The sequence below is a fragment of the Phaethon aethereus genome (genome assembly GCF_964289735.1).
Source record: "Phaethon aethereus genome assembly, chromosome: 4".
In the NCBI taxonomy this organism is placed as follows: Eukaryota; Metazoa; Chordata; class Aves; order Phaethontiformes; family Phaethontidae; genus Phaethon; species Phaethon aethereus.
This window is the reverse complement of record NC_138578.1, coordinates 35532720-35549099: the sequence shown is the minus strand read 5'-3', so window position 1 is coordinate 35549099 and position 16380 is coordinate 35532720. Positions and strand designations below refer to the sequence as shown.

The 16380-nt window shown below is 38.6% G+C and overlaps 1 protein-coding gene across 1 annotated transcript in view; it reads left to right on the top strand.

Annotated features, from left to right (window-relative positions):
• The window catches only part of SH3D19 (SH3 domain containing 19), a gene marked incomplete at its 3' end in the record, with an annotated part of 81680 nt that overhangs the window by 12740 nt on the left and 52560 nt on the right, over window positions 1–16380 (top strand). Inside the window, exon 2 of the mRNA XM_081999716.1 lies at window positions 6575–6614. Within this exon, the coding sequence (XP_081855842.1) occupies window positions 6575–6614 (40 nt within the window). The remainder of the gene's footprint in view (window positions 1–6574; window positions 6615–16380) is intronic.

Sequence of the window (16380 nt, the reverse complement as noted above, 5' to 3'; positions counted from 1 at the left end):
CTGAGCTCTGTTGTCTGGTTGAGACATGCAGAACCACTACAGCTATGATGGATCTCTGATTTGGGAAGGAAAAGATAGTACCATGATCTTGAAGGATAATTTCCTTTTACTGGCAATGCTAGCAACATCAGAGAAATGTTTTTTAGAAATGTAGATCTAACATTTCTGAAATGCCTAGATAAGAGGGTATTTTGTGGTTATAAATCTTTTATCTATCAAAAAGTTGAGTCAATTGGTATTTTCCTCATGCAAGTATCGAAAAAATTAAGTAGTAGGGCTCGTCTTGAGTAGCTCCTACCGTGACTCTGGTGGTGTGCGGATGCGTATGTCTGCTTGTACCTGAAGTACATAATGTGAGAATTACATTGCACTGATCAGCTGGGATATCTAGTATGAAGATGTGAGGATTGGTACTTTCAGGAGTTGCTATTTCTTGATAAAAGGGCTTTAGAAACAACTGTATCCTAAATTTCCTTCTTAAACAAGTGTGGTAGAAGGTACAAGTGTGGTAACATGCATATGCTGCATATGTTTGATTGTTTATATACTTTGTTTATCATTCATGGCCTAAGAACAAGATCCGCTCCCAGTGCTGTGTTTGGTCTACATTCTTGTAACAGGGACCTTTTCGAGAAGCGGTGAGAGCTTACCCAGTCTCTGTGGGAGTGTACGCAGTCTGTTTTGCTTTCTCTCTTGTTTCTGTACCAGCCCCACTCTTATGCTGGTGCATATGTTCATACCGATGCACTTTTGCTGTTGCAGTGTGGGAGTAACATCGGAGCAAGAGTGAGGGGGCGGAAATTCAAAGTCACAAAAAGCATATCAGCAGCAAATGTAGCACGGGCAAATGTGGCCTCCGTTGTCCAGTAAATTTTTTTCACTTATATATTGTACAAGTGCAGAAAAGGCTTTAAAGGTGACTATAGTTTACTGTTACTCTCTTTAGTAAGTTAAAGAGTATGGTCTTTTGATAATTACAAGCTTTATGGTGGTCAGTAGGTTTCAAGGTTAAATACTCAACCACAGCGGTTCAGTGCGTTCTTAGGTATGTTTTGGGGCTCCCTCACAGACCCATATCAGTCATGCTTAAGAGTGGGGGGAAAAAAGCATTATTCCAAGTATAAAAAACTGCAGGAACGCTTTGTGCTTACCACATTCTGTTACTGCTTAGGATTAAAACTGACAGACTAGTGTAATTTAATTTGGAGGGGTTATGTAGTGTATTTTTTTTTCCCCACAATGTACTGTTCTGGAATTCAGCAGCATACTGCAAAATTTAAAGGAAGTACAAAAACTGTCTGCCTTTACAATTATCAACTTTGAGTGTGTCCTGGTTTTGTGGCCTTTTGGAGTAAAGGGAAAGCTATATATAAACTAAATGAAAAAAGTTTCTTCCAAGCCACTCATTAATCTCTCCTTCAGCCTTCTGCCTCTTAAACAACTGATAAGGGACTCTGCTGTTACAATACTAAAGTACATAAATAAGTGTTCAGTTTTATGGGTTTTGTTCTACAGCAGTTCTTAATAAAAGTGAGTGAAATTTATAGTAGATGCTATACAGTGGAATTAATTTGCATTGTTCTGACTCCTTACCTGTGAAAGTGCTAAAAAGAAAAGTCACTGTGAGCCACAGTGTGCTTTAACAGAATGGAAGACAAAAATATTGCAATATGAATGGCAGTTATTGCTTATCTCTGTGCAAATAAAGTGACTAGCACAGAAAATCCTGCGCAAATGTGGATCTTTTTCCCCGAAAATGTGCAGTTTAGTTTGAGTGAGGGCCCCATCTACACTGGCAATTTGAAATGGAAATTTGGAACTCTTGATCTAATGTGGTTGATTAACGGGGACTGTTGCACCATTTAGCTATGATCAGCTGGATAATAGTCAAGATACATGTTGCTAAACTAATGGTATGAGCCATCGCATTTCTACATGATGCCTTGTAAAGTTGCTGCATCGATCTTGGCATCTAGGTTTGTTAAGACCTGGAAGCTTACCAAAGTGTGCTCATTGGGGATTAATGCGTTCACATTAGGGCAAGTTGTACAGCCTCTTCCAACAATTGCCTATTCTGAGAGTATGACTTCTCTGTATGTTTTGTATTTTGGAGTTGCCAGCACTGCTTAAGAGCCCACTGTTCCCATTGCTTGGTTTATTTAGAGGTTTGCCATTGTTACAAAAGCATCTCATGCTACTTTTCATTATGAAACCATTGCTATACTATCAGAGTCTAAAAACAACAGAGACGGAGACAGTCAGTTGCTCTAACTACGTCTTCCTGAAAAGCGTTACGATGTCCTGCCCCCTCTGGTGGCTGCTCAATTCAAGACATAATTAAGATGAAAAATACAGTATTTTCCAGAAATGGAAATGGTATGTGTCCCCCTTTGCACCCTTCAGCCAATTCACCTTTTAAAAGAGATCAAGCCGTGGGATGGGGTTAAGAGTGGGAAGTTACCTACCTCGGGAGGTAATTGCATTGGAAGTTCCCCAGTAGCTTTGCAGGTTTGAAGCGGCAGAATGTGTGTTAACTTTCCACTCATTTTTCAAAAGCATTTCATGTTTATACTTAAATTTTTTTCTAGTGAGAGCACACTTTTCAGTTGAAGTCACTCTTAGCAACAAGATACTTTGAAGAAGCTTGCTAAATAAACAGAGAAAAACAATGGCTCTGTTTGGTGTGAGTTGCTTTTTTCCTTTTCTTTTCTTGTCTGCCAGAGACAAGAGTGAATGTCCTAAAAGCTATTGTTTTCTGCTTTGGTGGTCTTTTTGGCAGAAACTTAAGCTATTCTGAGTTTGTGGAGCAACTGAAATAATGTTGAGTCAGTTATTTTTCTCCTGATGGTTATGTTTGTATTTTCCTTGAGAAGAAAACCCATTCTATCATATTAAAAGCAAACAAAGGAGATAATTTTCCCATGCTTGAAGGGTAAGAAAATCAGCAGTTAAAGAAACCTGACCTTTTCTAAAAGCAACTGGAACATGGCATTTCTGTCTGCCGCTCGATCTTTGAATGATGAAAAAAAGGCATAACATGTCCATGCTCTTGATGAAATACACACAGCATGATTTTGTAAATAAACACTAGATTTGCCCAACAGCTGTGGTATAAATAGCAGATCTTTGTGTCCTGATGCTTTCCTTGATTCTTCTGCAGTACTTAAAACTTGGCACCAGTCTTCCCAATCTCAGCCAGGAGTCTCTGACTTCTTCCACCTCCCTCATCTGCCCCACCTGCAAGTTCCTTGACTTCTTGCACTGTATTCTGCTGCTGGGCAAGGATAATGTATTTCTCCTGCACTGGCTCTATTTGTATAAGGGCGTATATATAAAGGTTTTCTAAAGCGTAAATACTAGTATGAACTGGAGAAAATCTCTTAAGTCCGGACTGCGGGAGGTTGGAGGATGGTTAGTTCTTACGGATTGAGATACTGGAAGCCTCTGGCTATGCAAATTGTGGATTGGAGGACAGGCAGAAAGAACCTTTTTCTGTCTGCGAAAGAACCATCTCTGTGGTGTACGTCTGTGCTATCTGAGCTGTCTGAACTACCTGGCAAAATCTGCAGTAGTAAAATTAGAGAGATGATAGCACTGCGCCAACTCTAGGGTAGTTGTCAGTAAATTAAGAACAGATCTGCCACGCTAGCACAAAGCCCAAACAACACGCTGTTCTCCTCTAACTATCAGGTTAGGGAGATGATGCCGATTTTCAAGAACAGTTCATTAATCAAAATAAACTTAGAATCAAACAATCCAGTTCTCTAGCTTGTGAGTACTAGCAGCTTCGGAATTCCTAGCCTGTAGCTACATACACAGCAAGGAATTGTATTACTTTAGCAATGCAAGGGTAGAGGGAATAGTACTGGTGTCTCATCTGTGGAAGCCTGTGTCTGGAAAGTAGTATCTGTCACTGGAAGTGGAAATTTTTTTTTTTTGCTAATTTCCCGTGCAGGGATGCGGACTGCCTTGTTTTTTCATTGTGCATGTTGGCCCAGTAAACATTCAATGTTTGCTCTAATCTGACAATGCTTCCAGAGTTTAGAATTGAAGGATAGACAGTATTGTGCTAGAAAGACTTCATGTCCCGTAACGTTTTATAGCAATTTGTCTTTGATGGAGGAAAAACTGTAGTGCAGGATTTGATTTTCAGATCTTTGCATTTGTATGATCTTCTTGCTTATTGCTGTTAGGAAAGATTACAGAGAGAGATCTCAGTTGTTGAGGTAACATGTATAGAGTAAAAGAGAATCAGCTGTGGGCATGCACTTTTGTGACCCAACTTTTGCAAGCCGTGGATTTGCCTGCGGAATGCAGGAATGGGATCTGCATGTGTGTGTGTTTAAATGTCACATATATACATATGTGTATTTAAAAAAAAAAAAATTGCCTCTTTTTCTGGGCTTTCATATCCTGGAGGTGTGTGGTGTATGACATTGCTTGAAGTGGTGCTTGCATGCAATGCCAAAACAGCATCTACAGTTGCAAAATTTAAGCACTAAACTGAAAGTTTCAGTTCTTTGAGCCTTTTGTTACACTTGATACTAAATCAAATTTAAAAGATTAAGCTTGCAAAAACCTTAAACAGGTGCAGGTTTTATTTCTGCTTTAAAGTGCTAACGGCATTGCTTGTAGGATTACATTTCCCTTTGTTCTTTTTCGTAAGACCAGTGTACATGCGGATGATGTGCTTTCACTAAGTTTATCAGTAAATAAAATGTGTGAAAACGAAGGTAATATTCCCCATTTCAACATTTCAATAAAACAAAAGGGAAAAGGGAATTGCATTGATTTCCTGGATGAGCAGGTTGCGGTGGTGTGGCCGGGCTGTGGTGGATCTGTCGACTGGACCTTGGCTGAGGGGGAGAGCTGCCAGATGCTGTGTTTACATGTGCTCTGACTCCTTTTCTTCCTTCTCACTGCTTTACTCACACGAACTTTTTAGAAGTGGGAAAGTTTTGTCTGAATACTGTTGGGCTGTGGCTGCGTATGTAACAGGGAACACTAATAACAAGCAACACACAGTAAGGAGATTTCAGTAGAAGTCCTGCCTTATTTTTTTCAGCGCCCACAGGTGAGGAGGTTACATGAACAAATGATAAGGATGGAAGGACCCTTTCTGTGCATGTTTGAACAGCTGTTGCTGCAATGCTGGTTTGAGCTATACCATGCTGCTTTTAGCTAACAGAGTAGCGCATGGTGTGATGAAATGGAGATCACTGTGAGTCAGAAACACAATAAATTACACACTGCGTGGCTATGACAGCTCAATAGAAGCACCTATGGATGGAAAAAGCATTAGATACTTCTTTGAGCACTGTTGACATGCAATAGTTTTTTACCATGTTAATGAAAACATAATCAAATGAGCACATAAAACATGCAGAGGGATATTTTTCCTCTGTGCATGAGGTAAAGCTGCACAAACAAATGTGTGCTATTAAGAGAAAATGTATTTCAAATGCAGAGTTTTAAGGTTAAAAATATAGTCTGTGAGTATGAAAATCTTTTTAGGAAGATTCTTATTCCTCTGTATAGACAAGCTTTTCAGTTAAGTGTTTACTAACACAGGAAAAATAGTGGAATGGATGGAATCAGAAGCAAAATTACCATGATCGCTAGAGATTATGCATAGCTCTAAGAATATACTTCTAATTGCATAGTAGATCTTTCTGTAATAAATTATTAAACTCCCCTTTAATTTTAGAATATATGTATTTTAGGAGGACACAAATCTCAATTGCTTCTTTCAGGTAGTTCAAAAGTCATGCCGTAAGAGATATTCTGGACATACAATATAACTGCTAATATGTGAATTCTAATAACACAGCGTAGTTGTTATTTTGTAATGCTTGTATGATAATCTTAACTCTTAGGAAAGTATTTTATACTTTTTTGGCATATTGGAGCTTTAAAAAACTTCTAGAAATGTATCTAGAGATGGCTTTGGCAACTGATATATTCTTCAGCAAAAGAATTTTATCTGAGTTCATATGATTGTACTTTGTAGATTTTTATCTGTGGGTCACTAGTGCAAATAAGCTACTTGAAATACCCTTTCTAAAAACAGAAACATTCAGTATGTAGAACACTCAGAAGTCAAAGAGTTAATGATGGGGCTGCACTGGATTCAGTGTATTTGCAGATGTTGCTGCAACCAACTGCTGATTTTTCTCCCATCCTGTCAGGGAACTCTGCCAGCCCGTGATTCATGGAATGATTTTTTTGCGCTGAGTAATCTGTGGTTTTTCTTTTTTCCTCTTCCCTCTCCCTTATTTTTACCCTAAACTAAAGTCCTATTCATTTCAGCTAAAGGGAGGGGAAGCTTCCAAAGCATTAATACAAAACATTAAATACACTGTGTTTTGAGTAGAGGAATTTTAACAAACGTTAAACTTGCAGTAATTTTACCTAGCCTCAGACAGAGTAGTCCAGTGCAGAAAAACAGTATTATAACAGAATCAGCTTTTGGTTTTGCTAGTCATATGGTGTCACAGTTCTTTTAAGACTTCTGTATTAGTATTGCTAAAGAACATCCAACTTTTATGCTGATATTATGCCTCCTTTCTCACAGATCGCTCTGAAAGAAATAAACCAGACTGCCGCTCTTCAGGGTAAGAACCATATTTCTATATTTATTCTTCCCTTCTCTTCCTTTTTTTCCTTAATCTTTTCCTTTTATGGGATGAACTAGGAAATTAGCCAGAAAAATAAAAATGCCATTCTTCTACTTCTCTGTTTTGGTAACAGTAATGAAATACCGAAATAACTTTGTGTTAAAGGTAATTGTTTTACATTCCTTGTGGGCAAAATCTTCCAGGGAATTAGCAGGGCTTACTACACTGTAACTGTGTGCACTTAAAATCCAAAGGCTTGTTCATGTATTGTGTACAAGGCTGTTTGGTAAAACTGTGATTTAAGACAAGAAGCCCTCATCACTTTTGCTCCTTTGGACTGTTTGCTTCTGTAGCAAGGAAAATAACTCTTGGTTCAGTCAAGAATAGCAACACACTATTATTTATTCCATTAACTGTGATCCCATCATACCTAAGGTTTCAAAACTGAGCGAAGCAAACAAACGGGTATTAAATGAAACACACACAAAATGTTTGTGTGTGTGTATTTAGAATTTCCATCAGCAATTGCCATGAACTTCTAAGCTATTGGTTTGCAAGGCCACATTTTCCCTTAAGCTTCTAAATATTTTGTAGTTCTCTTCTTATCCTCTTGGGGTTTGTTTTTTTTTTTTTAAATCTCTTTCTCTTTTGCCTTATTTCCAGACTCTCCCTCTCAATTCTCCACCAGGGAGTAGGATCTCATCCATATCCTGTGGTGCATAATGGGATTTTAATGAAGTGAAGTGATAGAGCAGACCAGCTAACACTAGCTTTCCCACTCCTTTGTGAAAAGCTATGTGGATGCTCCGGGTGTCCAGCCTTCTGACATTACATGACCTTTTCATTTGATTTTTACAGTCTGATTTTTTTTGTTGTTACATTTTTACAGTACAGCGAGGTAGCTTTTATAGGTAGAAGAACAGAGGGGAATGTAGCCTCATCTTACAGCACAGCTGATGTGTTGTATCTACTGTGTGATGTGATGGAAGAGAGAATGCTTTTCCCTTCTCTCCCATATCTGCAACAGCACTGTAGCAGTTTCCAGCAGTGTGTTTAAGTTGCAGGACATTATTGCCTTTGTCTTTGATTACTTATATCTACTTAAAATATCAATCACTGTATTTCCTTTTTTAAGGAAAAAAGTATTTTTAATTATAATTATGCAGTTAGAGTCTACATGTTTGACTTCTATTAGATCATGTCAGATTATAATAATGTCAAATAAATCAAAATCATTATCAAAAGAAAATCTAATTTTATCAAAATGTTTAGTTTAAGGTTAAAACAGTTTCAGTCTGTTCCCCTTTCTTCTGGCTGGTCCTTCCCACCAGTACATTTTTGCTCTGGAGTGTATTTTAGAAGTTCTAATTTGGAACCAAAAGCAAAGTAAAACTAGATTTTTTTTTTTTTTCCTATGGAATTGGAATTTCAAATATGGACCAGCCCTGACAGTAAAACATTGCCCTAAGTTGTCTGGGTTACAGGTTCCAAATTCTCATATGGAGAGCACAGAGGAATTAACAGTATAATATAGGTAGCTCTTAATGTTGAGAAAAATGCAGCTTTCAGTAGTCTTTCATTCCTGTCCGTAGTGCGTGTGCTTCATATCTATGTATCTTCTGCTCCTTTCTCGGTCTCACTGGCCATGGTATCATGATAGCTCTTCTCTCCAGGCTGAGCTATGAGAAAGAAAAGTCATTGTTTAAAAGGTAGTGTGGTTTTGTGCACATCTCGCTGCTGCTTCTAGGCTAGAGCAGGAGCAGCCTGCCTTACTTAGATAATGTACTCTGCTAATTGATACTGCTACACTCTGTGGTTCATCTCTCATTATAGTTGGAAGCATATTCCAGTGGTGACAGATTGCAGGGTGAGAGTCTTACCCCAAGTCTGGCCATATTATGTCTGGGAAAAGAGCTGCAGCTGCATGAAGACGAGAGACCCTTGCTGTGTGAACTGAGGGAAAACTATAATAGTGAAGTGTGCAAGACTTAATTAAAAATACAGACCACACTTCTCTTGTAACATCGGCAGCATTTCAGAGCTGTTTGACTTCCTCTGGGGAGAGTTTTATGGCTTATGCCATTTTATGATGAGCTACTGTACCCACAACACTTTCCTCTCTGGGGGCAGCTCATGACAAGGGAAAGAGAAAATACAGTAGCTCAAAGGCATCTTGTCTACCTTTTCCTTAATCTGCATGTTGTGGGATGCATCTCTTAAAAGTGCAACAGACCATCCCTTTCATGATCTAAAGTGGAACAAAAATGACCCTGCAGGTCTTTGTACTTGGACTCAAGGTCTAGTAACAAGAAGTTCTGCACTAGAATTACTATAAAATAACAGAGGTGGACGTGAGGATACTAGCTGACCAGATGAAGACATGCAATGAGTCTTAAGAAAGGTGGATATCCTAAGATGAAATAGTGGGTGTAGATGTTTCAAAGAGAGAGACCAAGAAGTAGAAGCTTATTACATACAAAGCCCTGGTGAGATCTTTCCCAGAAGTCTGCCCAGTCTAATCACAAAAGTAGAACACTGGCATAAGAAGAGACAAAAAAAAGCCCAGACACCACACCAACAGCTTCTCCTCAGGCTTTGTAAGGTTAACATTTTAGTCTGGAACATGATCAGCTTAATAAAAACATCACATGACAGTATTTCTTGTGATTGCAGGGCTCTCAAGCTTGTCCTTTCTAACACCATGTTCTTACATGTTTCTGTGTCTGTGTATTTCTAGATCAGCTTGTGCTTGAGTCTTTACAGTATTAGGGATGAAGAGCTCATATACAATGAAACAGGAACAGTTTTAAAACATAGCTTTGACATAATTCATTTGCAATGAGACGCCTATAAAAAGCTGTTCTAGATAGAACAGTATTTAAATGGTCTTTAATATAGTTTCTTTTATTATAGGATAATGCCATTTAGATTATGCAGGGTGAAGCACATTTATAGTGGTATTGGGAACTCTGACATTCTGGTTTTGTTACTAGCCTATCAAATGTTTAGTATGGGAGAAATGCTACACGAAGGTGAAGTATTCTGGGTGGTGATACTGGGATCTAGCATGATACGGGGAAGAAATTTGGGGAGTGTATGAACCAAAGACTGTAGGTAATGGTTTAAAAGGAGGGAAACATACTAGATAATGCTTACAAAATGGGCATTAGTACACTGTCTTTTGCCTCTTTTGGCAATTAGCAACAATCTGCTGAACAGCAGAGTTTAAATAAAGTGAGGAGTAGCAGAACAGGGCCTGTGGATATCTCTTTCATGTACCACTCTGCACTGATTTTTTTGTTAAATATTAGCACATTAGTAAGATCAAAACAGATGTTACCTGAATCCAAATAATACCTATTGCTATGTTAAATTTTAATCAAGAGGTATTTAATCGCGCAACCTGATATTAATCATCCTTCAATTTTTATATTTCAGACAGTATCAAAAGTATGTCTGTACTGGCAACAGTGATCTGTAATTATAATTATTTCTTGATTTTACTATCAGGTCGCACACTGTTGGCTCTGATAACATCAGGTCATGCACTGTATAACACTAGTCAATTAGGTCAAAAGAAGTAGACCCTTTAGTCTTATGCCTCTAAATGTTTTTAAACAGAAGATTATATGATAGTAATAGAACAGAAGATTTCAGGCATCCACATATTTGCAGTTAATCCCTGAACATGAGTAAAGCTTATAGAAGGAACTGGATTAATTTCATTATGCCTTTTTTTTTTCCTTTGGGATGAGAATTATGGATCAAAAAATCCTGAAACACAGTCTTGTAATGTGATATAATTCACTGTAGTTGCCTTGACCTTGGAGATGAGAGGATGAAGGTAGCTAAACACTGCAACAATTTATTGAGAGATTTAGTAGCGTATCAATCACTTGACTTCAAATAAGAGATTTTGATTTTTAATATCTATGAGTTTACTGTGAAAGCTTGCCCTCAAAATGGGGAGGGGGCAGAAAATAACATTTCTAGAGATTTTAGATTTTACTGGCATATAATCTGCCTGCTGATTGTAATGTGCTAAAGTTCTTTTACAGCTCGTTGCCTTAATTGGGCTTTTTTTATTTAAAATACATCAAGTCAACAATACAAACAGACACAACCCTTCTTTTGTTCCTTTATAAAGAAGCACTTGAAGTGGCTGATCAAAGGGGCTACAGATCCCTTTAGTGAGGATCTGGTAAATCAAGCTATCATTTTTATGAATGGTATTTTGGATCTTTCTTTGGTATTAGGGTTTGGTTTTTTTATGTAACAGAATTCTATCAGTGAAAGCTTCTCTGCATTTCTATTTCCTCTGCTATATAATGTTGATCTTGTGAAATTGTGTTTAATAAATATTCCTGTAATGGTCTGGCTATATCTTAAGAATGTGTTTTCCCAGATCATCTGTGAAGCCTGAAAGACACCTTTTAATTAAGATCTTAAGCATTTAACAGAGCCTGAAGGGATTCTCAAGGCACAGGCCTGAGAATGTCATGGAACTGTCCTCACTTCGTGGTTAAACCGATGTGCTTTTACAAATCAATAATCTTTTGAGATCTTAGAAAATCCTGTTACTGTCTGTTTTCTCATGTTGTAACCATTACAGTCAGTCTGTGGTTGGTCATTTAATGATTCCAACTTTGCATATCTGAAGAGGGATATGAGAGTCCTTCCTTCTGCAGAAATCTTGTAGCTCCTAACCCCTGAACCCTGGGGTTCTAGTTTGAACCCTCTCACAAATTGCTGCTGACATTTGTGCATGTAACAATGTGAGTTGTTTTGTCCTCAGGAGTAATTTAACTGCTAATTCTGTAGGCTACTCAACAGATTTTGTGTATTTTAGGTAAATTTAAAATCCAGGGTACTGTATTGGAATTGGGCATTGAAAAGAGCAGGAGGTGCTCTTGTAACCCTACCAAGACCTCTACTTCTCTGTTGTGCCTTAGTCACATGGGCAATGATGCTACTGCTGCTTCCTACACACAGAATGGTGGAAATGTCAGTGGGAAGGGTGACTCTGCGGGTCATGTAGTCAAACATCCTGCTTATAGTGGGAAGATGCTAACGCTAGATCAGGTTGTCTTTTTTTAGCCAGGTCTTGAAAAACTCACAGGTGAGAGAGATTGAGCCCACTTATTTTCAGCCCACTTACAGGCTCCTTGTCTGTCTCATACTCGATTTCCAAATGATAATGTTGTGGGAGACGGTGTTAAAAGAACCATTCTAAATATACTTCTTTAGTTCAAGCACTGGACTACCTAATATCCAGAAGGACCAGATTAATTCACACAAGAATCCTGAAATACAGTTTTTCATTGCTGTCATTCAAAAACCTTGTACTGTCCACTGGCAATGTCTGCATCTCCGTGTCAATGCAGCTGTTCCACACAGGACAATTTCAGGCTTTTACTCATCCAGAAGAGCTGAAGTTTGAGACTTTGAACCTTGCTGACACACCATCTGAAAGGGAAGGGTTGTGTGTAGAAGAAAGAACAAGTGTTGGGGGATGACACTTGTTTTACTGTTACATTCGTATTCTTTATATTTAGCTTTTAGGATTTTTAAGGCTGTGGAGTAGCAGGTTACTCTTATTCTGAGTATACTTTTTAGGTTGTGAAAAGAGGAATGTCCTGCTTTTGTACAATCCCACTAGGTCAGAAGTTGATGTAATAAAAAGTATCTATTCTCCTTCCCAAACAATTGCCCTGAGCTGAGCTAAGCCTGGGCGACTCCAGAAGGAAGGCTCTAATTCCCTCCTTTGGGCTTGTTATCAGCGCTGATGTGGGTATTTGGATCAGAAGACTGATCTCCAGGGAAAAAAAGTCTGTCTCCACTTTACAGATGAAGCAGATTCAGGGCAGAGTGATTTCTTGCAAGTCGCACAATAAATCAATGGCAGAGCAGGAAGCAGGGTTTTGGTGTCATGACTGTTCACAGAATCATAGAACAGTTTGGGTTGGAAGGGACCTTTAAAGGTCATCTAGTCCAAACCCCCTGCAGTGAGCAGGGACATCTTTAATGAGATTGGGTTTCTCAGAGCCCCATCCAACCTGACCTGGAATGTTTCCAGGGTCGGGGCACCTACCACCTCTCTGGGCAACCTGTGCCAGGGTTTTACCACCCTCATTGTGAAAAATGTCTTCTTTATATCTAGTCTGAATCTGCCCTCTTTTAGTTTAAAACCATTACCCCTTGTTCTGTTGGTGTTGGTATCTAAAGAGTAGGATCCTGTGGGTCCATTATTTTCATTCTGAGCACTAAATTTTGGGGTCAGTCACTTGGACTGTGGTGCAATCCCACTGGTTGAGTGTGGATTTAAACTGGTGAAACTTGAGACTGGAATCTGCTTATGTGTCTTTCTTTTGTTTATCATGTCTTTCTGGTCAGCTGCATGTGCTGTGCACATCAGAGATGTTCCTCCCAGGAGTAGAAGCAGCAGCATATTTTTTTGACAGCTTCTTTGCCACAATAAATCATTATGTTTAATTTATTCTTTGCAATGTTAATTTTCCCTGCTCAGTTTATATTTATCTGTAACAGAGGAAAAAAAAATAGCAGGTAGAGCAGAGGAATAAATGGCAGATGGGTTCAGCTTAGTTGTTGGCAATTAAGGATCATGTGGGTATCTAGAGCATGTTGCTGAGGGTGTTTGTTTTAATGCCACTGTTTCATCACTGTTGCACTGGGGATTTTTGGCTATTCATCTCACAGATAGAGGTAAAAAGATATTGTGAAGGGTGCATCGTAGCCAGCCTTCCAGATTCCTTATTCTTAAATAGAGAAGAGGGATTTGTTTTATTAAAAGAGCACTCTGTTCCTGATTTCTGCAAGGGGAATTCTGAAGGACTACTTGCTTTGGTGCCCTGAATAACTCCTCCTGTTGTCTGGGCTGCTCTCCAGTGCTTATGCTAATTCATGATGGAAAATAATGCTGAGAATGACATGGTTGTTGAAGAAATGACGAGAAAAAGGTTCACCCTCCTCCTTTACTGAAAGAATTTCAGTGCTTCTTTGGGCATCTTGTGTACATGAGCAAGTCTCACTGTTCCATCACCTTTCCAAGTAGACTCCTGTAGAAGATACTGACGACCATCCAGACAGAAGGCCACTCTCCTTGTGCATTCGGAGAATTGTCTGGTACATAAACAACCAAGATAGACCTTAGTTGTAGAAAAGGTGGTTTCAGGAAGCACACAATTACACGTTGCAGGTTTTTTAATTGTGGAACTTTCCTATCAGGGGTCATTTTGAGAAGATCTCACATTTTCCCTATAAAAAGGCCATGATTATCTTTAAAACAACCATACGACTTTATCTTTTAACCCTACTCTGAGGTAGAAGGGACACATGGGGAGAATTGGAATTCCCTGTTTATAAGTAACATGCAATGGGCCAAATTAATCAGTCATGGTTATAATTTCCTCTTTATGATTATTCTTTTTTCTCCCTAAGACATTTCAATGACAAATAGCACATGAAATTCATCTGGTGGATGGGAAAGAGAGCTAGAAGAGAATTCTTTCCAAAGGTATTTGTAATAGTCTCAAAGAAAACAGAGAAGGAGGAGGAGCTGCTAAGGGAAGCCTATGGGATATGTGTCGGGGCTGAGGAGGCAGACTCAGCAGGTTGTAAACTGCAGCTCAGAAGTGGTAGTAGTTTGGTTCTCTCTGAAAGAATTTAATGTTGATATTTTAAGAGTGGTGGAGCTGATATTTGAGCTTTGGTTTAAGAGTGCTGGAGCTGATATTTGAGCTTTGGTTTATTTCCCTAAGGATTTGTGTAGGTTTCTGTCTAGGCGCAGGTCATATCCACATTTTCCTTCACCTCTGGAATTTGAGTGGGAGAGCTCAGTCTGCAGTTATATTGTGTTGGTTTCCATGGCCTTTTACTCTGATGTGCACAAGAGAGAAGAGATTGTTACTTTTTGTTGTTGTTGTTCTCTTTTTCTGTACTGCTCACCTACTTTGTCATTTCATTGTAAGTTATTCTTCGGTGTCTGCAGATCATTCTAGTATAGGTAATTGGTTACCTTAAGTAGCAGCTGATTTGGCAGGTTGAACATTGAAGTGATTGATCAAGTACTCTTTCAAAGCATGTTACAGTTGCATCCTCACTACATCATGGGGGAAGAATATTCATAGTGAGGCCTGTCGCACTGATAGTTTATTCCTTCTTACTCTTTTTCTGTCTAATGCTCACTGTGCAGTTTGCACAACTGTACTTTAGGCTCTGATCCTGTCATTTGTTGCATTTCCGATTTTGCTACAAAATTTCTCTTTTCAAAACCAGTATTTTGCTCAGTGTAGGTATCACCATTTAAATTTAGGCCACGTTTACGTATGGGATTTGTTCTAGTTTTGGCCATCTGTGACAAACCATAGGCTCAGCTGAGCTAGTACTAGCTCTGTCTACATATCCTTAGTGTCGACAAGGATGATCTGCTTTCGCATTTGTTTCCAACTACTTCAGCTTCAGAAAGAGAACTAAGATTCAGTGGTACAAAAATTCATGTTGCCTGTTCCCTTGGAGGCTACAACCAAGCCAGGTCACAGGCAAGTCTCTTGCTACAGAGGACTGAAATTAGACCACACAACCCTAAATGTGGAAAGTATTCATGTAAGTATGGTCTTTATAAGTATGCATAGCCACATCTTAATCTTGGGAGAATTGTTACAAGAGATTTGTCATCTGTTCTGGGTATAGTGGACATTCCCATCTCTTGAGGCATGAGGCAAAGGTTGACTTCTAATTAAAGAGAAGGTCCAAATCTAATCATAGTGTTCCAACCACAAACAAGGATTACTTGTTTAATCTCTCTTTTGATCTACAACATAATATCTAGTTCAAGCGAAAGAAGTACATCAGTGATCTCATGTTATATTAAGCAATATAGCTTTGGTTTTACTATTATAATTCTTCTATTCCATGTCATCTGGACTTCTGCTTCCCCATCGCCTCACACACTGGCATGCAGTATTAATACAAACAATCTTGATACCATTTTATGATTGGACCGGTTCAGGAAGTTTCCTTCCTCTCCCAACAACATGGTTTCTTTTGGGCAACTGCTTTTAAGACCATTGTGTTATTACCTTGTTTCCACTGCGCCTTCTAAAATACTAGGTCCGTGAATAACTAAAAGTGTGTAGTGTTCCTGTTGGGTGAAGACTGGACAGCGAGGAAGGAAGAGAACAGTATCATGGGACAAGTACGGTAATGACTGCTGCAGGAGAGGCTTTCTCAACACACCTTACTGGTGTATAGGACAGAAGAATATTTGCATTGCTGCCCAATCTGTCTTCTTCCTTCTGAGGCTGTTGACAAGGAAATGCGTTCTATTAAATGAACATTTTACAGTGAGAACAGACTATCAATGCTTTCTGTTAATAACAGCATTTATTTTTTTCCATCTAGGACAGATCTGAAATGATTACACAGTTTTCTGTATTTCCTTTAACTACTGTTTCCATACTGTCTTTTGTAGGTTTTTTTAATTATGTCTGTTAGCAGTGCCATTTTGTTAATTCAAATACTTAGTGCAATAACTGCCTTGCTGCAGGTGCTAAACAGGTATTTTGCTTAGTGTAATACAGATGTACTTGAATAGAGATATAAAACAAAATCATTAATGTTCTTGGAGGGCGTAAAATAGAAATTGCCAAGGTTCTTTTCACATTAAAAAATATTAGGTTTTTTAAATGTCTTTAAAAAGTAAACAACCCAAGATTTGTCCTTTTATCTTAAGATTTATCTTCTT